The 10,000-nt window shown below is 54.0% G+C and overlaps 1 protein-coding gene across 4 annotated transcripts in view; it reads right to left on the minus strand.

Moving 5' to 3' along the window:
* The window catches only part of arhgef39 (Rho guanine nucleotide exchange factor (GEF) 39), a 53,117-nt gene that overhangs the window by 16,055 nt on the left and 27,062 nt on the right, over positions 1-10,000 (minus strand). For all 4 annotated transcript variants that reach the window (XM_035402484.1, XM_035402485.1, XM_035402488.1 and 1 more), the window contains 3 exons: positions 9,596-9,716; positions 7,779-7,897; positions 125-195 (listed from right to left, as the gene is read on the minus strand). In XM_035402484.1, the coding sequence (XP_035258375.1) occupies positions 125-195; positions 7,779-7,897; positions 9,596-9,716 (311 nt within the window). The remainder of the gene's footprint in view (positions 1-124; positions 196-7,778; positions 7,898-9,595; positions 9,717-10,000) is intronic.

Here is a 10,000-nt window from a genome sequence, read left to right on the forward strand (position 1 = left end):
CACACTCTCTCTCTCTCTCTCTCACACACACACACACACACACACACACACACACTCCAAAGTTACTGCGCACAGTAAAGTACAGACTGTGTTCTGCAGGGGTGACAGTATCAGGCGCTCTTACTGGAAAGCTGCTGGAACTCGGGGTGATCTGGGCTGGTGTTCTCTGCCAAGTCGCGCAAGAAATGCTTGTACCTGGGAAAGAAAGAGAGAGGGAAAGAGAGAGAGGAAAAGAGACAGAAGAAAGAGCGTTTTCAGCGTGTGTAAGTGTGCAGAAAGCAGAATGAGCAGCTGGAGAACAGCAGCCGTGCGGAGGAGGTGAGGAAGAGGACGGGCCTCACGGCTGAACACCACCGCGGGCGCCACGCTCGCCCCCGTCAGCAGAGGGATCAGTGTCCCGCGCAGTCAGAGGGATCAGTGTCCCGCGCAGTCAGAGGGATCAGTGCCCCGCACAGTCAGAGGGATCAGTGCCCCGCGCAGTCAAAGGGATCAGTGTCCCACGCAGTCAGAGGGATCAGTGCCCCCGTCAGCAGAGGGATCAGTGCCCCGCGCAGTTAGAGGGAACAGTGATGGCAGCTACACCGCCATCGCACCCGCGCAGCTACACCGCCATCGCACCCGCGCAGCTACACCGCCATCGCACCAGCGCAGCTACACCGCCATCGCAGCCGCGCGTTATTTACCCGTCCCACGCGCCCGATGAATCGCCGTGCAGGAGAAATTAAATATTGATTATCGGGGGGGGGGGGGGCGTCTGGCCCGGTCTGAGGGGTTATAAACGGCTCGCTGCACAGACCCGTCTCATTACAAAAACACCGAGAGGAAGTGACCTCACCCCAAACTGGGGGATATTTATTTCACTCAGCTATCTGTGAACGAGGGAATAAAAAGCTGGAATTTAAACCCGAGGAGAAGGAAAAGACGGAATCAATCGGAGCTCGGAGTGGCTCACTGGCCCTGACCCAAACCGCCTCTCCCCCCTGTGGACTGGGTCAGAACCACACACACTGACACAAACCGCCTCTCCCCCCTGTGGGCTGGGTCAGAACCACACACACTGACCCAAACCGCCTCTCCCCCCTGTGGACTGGGTCAGAACCACACACACTGACCCAAACCGCCTCTCCCCCCTGTGGACTGGGTCAGAACCACACACACTGACACAAACCGCCTCGCCCCCCCTGTGGACTGGGTCAGAACCACACACACTGACACAAACCGCCTCTCCCCCCTGTGGACTGGGTCAGAACCACACACACTGACACAAACCGCCTCTCCCCCCTGTGGACTGGGTCAGAACCACACACACTGACACAAACCGCCTCTCCCCCCTGTGGACTGGGTCAGAACCACACACACTGACACAAACCGCCTCTCCCCCCTGTGGACTGGGTCAGAACCACACACACTGACAAGCTGGGCCAGAACCACACACACTGACAAGCTGGGCCAGAACCACACACACTGACAAGCTGGGCCAGAACCACACACACTGACAAGCTGGGCCAGAACCAGACACACTGACCAGCTGGGCCAGAACCACACACACTGACAAGCTGGGTCAGAACCACACACACTGACAAGCTGGGCCAGAACCACACACACTGACCAGCTGGGCCAGAACCACACACACTGACAAGCTGGGCCAGAACCACACACACTGACAAGCTGGGCCAGAACCACACACACCCGCCCCCCCCCCCCCCCCCCCCCCCGCCACAGCCCAGCCCACAGTAAAACGGCAGTACCCCACAGGGTCCCAGGCCTCTGTGTGGTTAGAGGCCTGCTAATGCAGCGCTGCTCACAGGCCACACGGGGGGGGGGGGGTCATTAGCCGATATTTCCCTCTGAGGACCCATACACCTCTGGGACTAGGGAAAGAAACACATTAACACTGCCTTTCAGATATATGTCCCTGCAACGGCGTCTTTAAGCATATATTAACATTAATATTAATTAGCCAATATGCATCGCTTAAAACTGCGCTACATCACAGAGGAATATATTACACAGAGCCTGCTGCCTTCCAGACGTGTGGAATTTATAAAACACGACGGTATAACACGGTCACAAACAAAGTTAATACGCATTTATTAAATATTTACACACAGAGCCTCATTATTATTTTAACAGACCTTTACCTACAGGATTATACCACTTCTTAGTAATAAAAGACAATAAAAAAGTTTACACACAACCACCCTCCCGGCTGGGGGAAAGTTGAGCAGAAGACAGAGTGGAAGTATTCTGGAAGATTCCGCTGCTCTGCATGCGCTCACTGAAAGGAGGTTTTTTTGGGGGGGGGGGGTGATATAAATACGCGAGACGGCGGGCGGGTGTCAGCCGTCGCTCCGGAGAGGACTGGCAGGGACGGGACGCGGTAGAAAGAGATTCCTCCCGCTGCTGCGCTCCTTCACTCCGCCGCTGACACGTCTTTGTGAGGAAGACTACAAGAGCAGGAGGAGCAGGCAGCGCATGAAAATCAGCCTGCAGTTTACCTGCCCCCCCCCCCCCCGCTCCCCCCTCCTGGAGCGCGTCGCCGTGCCGACTCTGGCTCAAACGCGAGGACACACACGCGTGTTTATTCAGAGCGCCAAACACACACAGCACGCGATGAAGAGCGCGTTAGGGCTCCAGACTGCGCAGAACGCGTCTGTCTGCTGGAACATCACCACCGCACACTGACGGGGGCCACAGACGCAGCCAATCACACTCCTCATGTTCAGCGTTCTCCTCTCTTACAATCATCACACTTTGGAAAGTGCTGCAGACGATGCTCAGGTCAGAGGAGAGCGCTCAGTCTGTGTTTCTGTGCCCTCCAGCGTTGGGACAGTAACACAGGAGACACCGCAGGACTCACAGCTCCCTCACTCCCGCCATATGGATCCGCGTGAGGACACCGCGACCTCAACGCCATCGACTCCCCACATCGATTTCCACAGTCTGCGTCTCCCACCCCCGCCTGCCCCAAAGACTCCCTCTCCCTCTCACACTAAACCACACACACAACTTTACCGCCTGCCTCAAAGACTACCTCTCCCTCTCACACTAAACCACACACACAACTTTACCGTCTGCCCCAAAGACTCCCTCTCACACTAAACCACACACACAACTTTACCGCCTGCCCCAAAGACTCCCTCTCACACTAAACCACACACACAACTTTACCGTCTGCCCCAAAGACTCTGCTGTGTTAATCAGTGCTCTTCTCTCTCTCACAGAAAGGGAACATTCTCAGCAGTGTTAATCAGTGATCTTCTCTCTCTCACAGAAAGGGAACATTCTCAGCAGTGTTAATCAGTGCTCCTCTCTCTCTCTCACAGAAAGGGAACATTCTCAGCAGTGTTAATCAGTGATCTTCTCTCTCTCACAGAAAGGGAACATTCTCAGCAGTGTTAATCAGTGCTCTTCTCTCTCTCGCACAGAAAGGGAACATTCTCAGCAGTGTTAATCAGTGCTCCTCTCTCAGCAGTGTTAATCAGGCGCGTTCTGTGTAATGTAAGCGGAAGTTGCTCATTTAGAACTTCTGTCCCGCTCATTACCGCCAACGCAGAGAGACGATAGGAAGACTAATATAATCCCACTGATATCTGCACCAATTAAGTTATTATAATAAGACGGCGGGATTAGAGCGCGGCGCTGTCCTTCTCAAAGCTCTGAAGGCCTCTGCAGCGCAGACCGAGCTCTCCTTTCTGCAGACACGCCGGGTCATTCAGTGCCAGCGCACTTGTCAGCCACAGAGAAAGGGGGGGGGGGGAATCTGTCCAATTATTTTTTCTTAATATGCGCGCATTACGGATTCGGGTTTGTAATTAAGAGACAGCAGGCGCAGTCAGGCGTGTGCGCGGGTTAGCGAGCGCCGCTAAGGCCTCTCGCTAATGACCGGAGTTTAGCGGCTCCCAAAACCGCGCGCGGAGTCCGCGTCGGGCGCCGCGTCTGCCGGTCACATGACGCGAGGAGGCGTACGCACAGCGGAGCGCACACTTGCCCCCCCCCCCGCCCCCCGCCCCCCGCCCCCCGGGCGCGCTCCGCTAATTAAAACAGCGCAATTAGCGGGAGAGAAGGCCCCCATTCAAAAGGGAAGTGGAGCAGGAACAGACAGCGCCATGGCAACGGGACCCCGTCAGGAACAGCCACGCAGGAACAGCTGCTGCTGGGGTTTGGGAGGGGCGAGAGGGCGACCTGTCCCGCCACTGCCACAAACAGGCCCCACACCGCCTGCACACCGCACCCACACCACCCCCACACTGCCTGCACACCGCATCCACACCACACCCACACCGCATCCACACCACACCCACACCGCCTGCACACCGCATCCACACCGCACCCACACTGCCTGCACACCGCACCCACACTGCCTGCACACCGCACCCACACTGCCTGCACACCGCATCCACACCACACCCACACCACACCCACACCGCCTGCACACCGCACCCACACCACACCCACACTGCCTGCACACCGCATCCACACCACACCCACACCACACCCACACTGCACCCACACCGCACCCACACTGCCTGCACACCACACCCACACCGCACCCACACCGCCTGCACACCGCACCCACACCACACCCACATCGCCTGCACACCGCATCCACACCGCACCCACACTGCCTGCACACCGCATCCACACCGCACCCACACCCACACCGCCCGCACACCGCACCCACACCGCCCGCACACCGCACCCACACCGCCTGCACACCACACCCACACCGCATCCACACCACACCGTAGTGCCGGAGAATCAACCATTGGTCACACACACACTCTCATAGACAGACACACACACTCATACTCACTCTCTCTCTCTCACACACACACACACACACACACTCATACTTACACTCTATCACTCTCTCACTCACACACACACTCATAGTCAGACACACACACAGACACACTCATACTCACTCTCTCTCTCACACACACACTCATACTCACACTCTATCACTCTCTCACACACTCACACACACACACACTCATACTCACACTCTCTCTCACACACACACTCATACTCACACTCTCTCTCACACACACACTCATACTCACACTCTCTCTCTCACACACACACACACACACTCATACTCACTCTCTCTCACACACACACACACTCATACTCACACTCTATCACTCTCTCACTCTCTCTCACACACACACACACTCATACTCACACTCTCTCTCACACACACACTCATACTCACACTCTCTCACACACTCACACACACACACACACACACACTCATAATCACACTCTCTCTCACACACACACTCATACTCACACTCTCTCTCTCTCACTCACACACACACACACACACACACACACACTCATACTCACACTCTATCACACACTCACACACACACACACGCTCTATCACTCTCTCACACACTCACACACACACACACACGCTCTATCACTCTCTCACACACTCACACACACACACACACACACACAGGCTGATAAAGCCAGCCTGGTCCATCACTGTCCTCAGAAGAGTCGGCAGGGTGAGTGGCCATTCCCCCCTGTAAGAGCGAGCGCCCCTCCTCATCACTCTAACCATCTCCCCGCTCCCACAGTACCGCACGCATGCGCCCCATCCATCACCGCTGAGCCCAGGCAATGACAAGCCTGAGAGCAGCGACCAGGCCACACGGGCGGCCATTTTGGCTCCCAGACCCCTGTGCCTCCTGCTGCTTCCAGGTCAAAGGTCATCCACACAGAAATAGTATAATAATAATAGTATAATAATAGTATAATAATAATACTGATTGTGTTGGACCAGCCTGTGCCGCTGCAGCGCTGTTCCCCAGTCAGCGAGGGACAGGAAGAGGAGGTAATGAAGACGTTCTGGGCCAGCCTGCCGGAGCAGAGGCAGGCTAGCAATGCTGCTCATTAACAAGCGTGTTCAGGCACTGCTGCTCATTAACAAGCGTGTTCAGGCACTGCTGCTCATTAACAAGCGTGTTCAGGCACTGCTGCTCATTAACAAGCGTGTTCAGGCACTGCTGCTCATTAACAAGCGTGTTCAGGCACTGCTGCTCATTAACAAGCGTGTTCAGGTCCGTTCTGCTTCATGCAGCATTAGGTCCTGACAGGGTTCAGGACCGCACTAAATCACAGCCAACAAACGGGGGTGTTTAACGGGGGATATTTTGACAGTTGTGGGAAGTGTTGGGCGCAGGCTGCTGCCTTCGTGCAGTAATCCAGTCTCTCCAGTGTGGCTTACAATTAACACCCCCCCCCCCCCCCACCAAAGAAACGGCTGACTAACACTCAACAACATTTAAATTAAAATCTCCAAAGCCGAAGATATCAAGTGTAGAAAGAACCCTGCTTATACCAGTCTCAGCTTCTATAACAATGCAAACCTACAACTACGCCATGTTTATTCGTTTTTTGAGGGGAACTGGAAGACAAAACAAACCCTAAAAAAAAGTAAATCTAAACATGCAGAGTCAGAGTAGCGGGTCATCAGTAAAAGCCACAGAGCCAGTGTCGCTATTAGAATTTTAGTGCACAAGACACAGTGATGTAGTGCACAGGACACGGTGATGTAATGCAGGGAACACAGTGATGTAATGCACAGGACACAGTGACGCAGTGTACATTAACAGGGACGCAGTATGTGTGTTAGAGACAGTGACGCAGTGTGTGTGTGTTAGACAGTGTGTATGTGTGTTAGAGAGTGTGTGTTAGAGACAGTGTGTGTGTGTGTTAGAGAGTGTGTGTGTGTGTTATAGGGGTACAGGGCTCACTGTTGAATGCACTGCAGTGGCAGTGTGTGTGTGTTAGACAGTGTGTGTGTGTGTGTGTTAGAGTGTGTGTGTGTGTGTGTGTTAGAGAGTGTGTGTGTGTGTGTGTGTGTGTTAGAGAGTGTGTGTGTTAGAGTGTGAGTGTGTGAGTGTTAGAGTGTGTGTGTGTGTGTGTGTGTGTTAGAGAGTGTGTGTGTTAGAGAGTGTGTGTGTTAGAGAGTGTGAGTGTGTGTGTGTGTGTGTGTGTGTGTTAGAGAGTGTGTGTGTTAGAGTGTGAGTGTGTGTGTGTGTGTGTGTGTGTGTGTGTTAGAGTGTGTGTGTTCGAGAGTGTGTGTGTGTGTGTGTGTGTATGTGTTAGAGTGTGTGTGTTAGAGAGTGTGTGTGTTAGAGTGTGTGTGTTAGAGAGTGTGTGTGTTAGAGTGTGTGTGTGTGTGTGTGTGTATGTGTTAGAGTGTGTGTGTTATAGGGGTGCAGGGCTCACTGTTGAATGCGCTGCAGTGGGAGTGTGTGTGTGTTAGAGTGTGTGTGTTAGAGAGTGTGTGTTAGAGTGTGAGTGTGTGTGTGTGTGTGTGTGTTAGAGTGTGTGTGTGTGTGTTAGAGTGTGTGTGTGTTATAGGGGTGCAGGGCTCACTGTTGAATGCGCTGCAGTGGGAGTGTGTGTGTGTGTGAGTGTGTGTGTATGTGTTAGAGTGTGTGTGTGTTATAGGGGTGCAGGGCTCACTGTTGAATGCGCTGCAGTGGGAGTGTGTGTGTGTGTGAGTGTGTGTGTATGTGTTAGAGTGTGAGTGTGTGTGTGTGTGTGTTAGAGAGTGTGTGTGTTAGAGTGTGAGTGTGTGTGTGTGTGTATGTGTTAGAGTGTGTGTGTGTGTATGCGTTAGAGTGTGTGTGTTAGAGAGTATGTGTGTTGGAGTGTGAGTGTGTGTGTGTGTGTGTGTGTGTGTGTTAGAGAGTGTGAGTGTGTGTGTGTGTGTATGTGTTAGAGTGTGTGTGTTATAGGGGTGCAGGGCTCACTGTTGAATGCGCTGCAGTGGGAGCTGCAGCAGCTCCTCCAGCTTGGAGGCGCGGAACTCTGGCCTTGACTCCTGCAGCTTCTTAAATCGTCTGAAGGCCTTGTTCTTCTTCAGCTGCACCTGTAGGAGCCAACAGGAAACAGTAAAGACATGTTCTTCTTCAGCTGCACCTGTAGGAGCCAACAGGAAACAGTAAAGACATGTTCTTCTTCAGCTGCACCTGTAGGAGCCAACAGGAAACAGTAAAGACATGTTCTTCTTCAGCTGCACCTGTAGGAGCCAACAGGAAACAGTAAAGACATGTTCTTCTTCTCCTGCACCTGTAGGAGCCAACAGGAAACAGTAAAGACATGTTCTTCTTCTCCTGCACCTGTAGGAGCCAACAGGAAACAGTAAAGACATGTTCTTCTTCTCCTGCACCTGTAGGAGCCAACAGGAAACAGTAAAGACATGTTCTTCTTCAGCTGCACCTGTAGGAGCCAACAGGAAACAGTAAAGACATGTTCTTCTTCTCCTGCACCTGTAGGAGCCAACAGGAAACAGTAAAGACATGTTCTTCTTCAGCTGCACCTGTAGGAGCCAACAGGAAACAGTAAAGACATGTTCTTCTTCTCCTGCACCTGTAGGAGCCAACAGGAAACAGTAAAGACATGTTCTTCTTCAGCTGCACCTGTAGGAGCCAACAGGAAACAGTAAAGACATGTTCTTCTTCTCCTGCACCTGTAGGAGCCAACAGGAAACAGTAAAGACATGTTCTTCTTCAGCTGCACCTGTAGGAGCCAACAGGAAACAGTAAAGACATGTTCTTCTTCTCCTGCACCTGTAGGAGCCAACAGGAAACAGTAAAGACATGTTCTTCTTCAGCTGCACCTGTAGGAGCCAACAGGAAACAGTAAAGACATGTTCTTCTTCTCCTGCACCTGTAGGAGCCAACAGGAAACAGTAAAGACATGTTCTTCTTCTCCTGCACCTGTAGGAGCCAACAGGAAACAGTAAAGATGTTCTTCTTAGCGCTAACACTTCACAGCTCTTGTGATGCGAGGACGGGGCTGAAGGTTGAAGAGGACGGCTGATCTCCTCTGTCACACGGCTGCACTTATGCACAGCCATGTTCCCACAGTCACATTAATGTCGCCGCGGCGCTGGGGTCGATGCTCAGTCACATTAATGTCGCCGCGGCGCTGGGGTCGATGCTTGCACGGCGAGTGTGTAATCGATGGGCCCAGTCAATCGGTCCGGCCACATCCTTCTTCTTAATTAAGACAGCGACATCTCAGAGCCCAGGGGCTCCACTGATAAACACACCGCAGAGGTCAGGAAATGTCACAGAGGTCACAGAGATCACCTCCCCCCCCCCCAAACCCCAGCCACAACTTTCACACAAAGGGCAAAGGGTGTGGACAGCCCCGGCGGGGGCGTGGGCGTGGGGGGGGGCGGGGGCAGGCGCGGGGGCGGGGGTGGGGGCAGGCGCGGGGGCGGGGGCGGGGGCGGGGGCGGGGGCAGGCGCGGGGGCGGGGGCGTGGGCGGGGGCGGGGGCCGGGGCGGGGGCGTGGGCGGGGGCGGGGCAGTAGCGGCGAGCAGGCTTGTTAAGAGGGCAAAGGGTGCAGGCTGCCTAACAGCCTCAGGTTAATGAGGAGGGAGGGACAGGGAGAGGGGGTGGGGGTGGATAATAAATGGTAAGCATACTTTTTTTATTTAGATGAGATGAAGAGGGAGCTTGTCGCCCGGTTCTCACCCAGCGTTGACCTCAGGCCCCGCCCACACACCGGAGGCACCCCGTGGATAAGGCCCCTGGGACCTGCTCCTGGAGACTCTTACCTGCAGGACTCTGGAGGCCTTCTGGAAGTTGTCCACGTAGGTGTAGTAGTAGTTCAGGTTGGGGCAGAATCTCTCGAAGCCAAGGCCAACCCTCCCACCTTCCAAATCAGCCAATAACGCCCTGAATGGAGAAAAACAGACCAATAAGAGCCCACCTCCTGCCCCGATCACTACCGAAACCCCACAGCGGCTGTCTCTCAGTCATGTGACCCGTTTCAGCAAATCAGAAGGCTCAGCTTAATGACTGGTGAAAAACAAATTACATGACTGTGACTGACGCCATACGCAAGCTCCACCCATTTTCACGGCAGGTAAACTGTGAGAGTGGCACAGTCTGGGGCAGGCCTGGTGCTCAAGTAAACGGGGGTTAATGATGTAGATTAGGGGTGTTAATGTTCAGGACGG

This window comes from Anguilla anguilla, chromosome 19 (assembly GCF_013347855.1).
Source record: "Anguilla anguilla isolate fAngAng1 chromosome 19, fAngAng1.pri, whole genome shotgun sequence".
Lineage (NCBI taxonomy): Eukaryota > Metazoa > Chordata > Actinopteri > Anguilliformes > Anguillidae > Anguilla > Anguilla anguilla.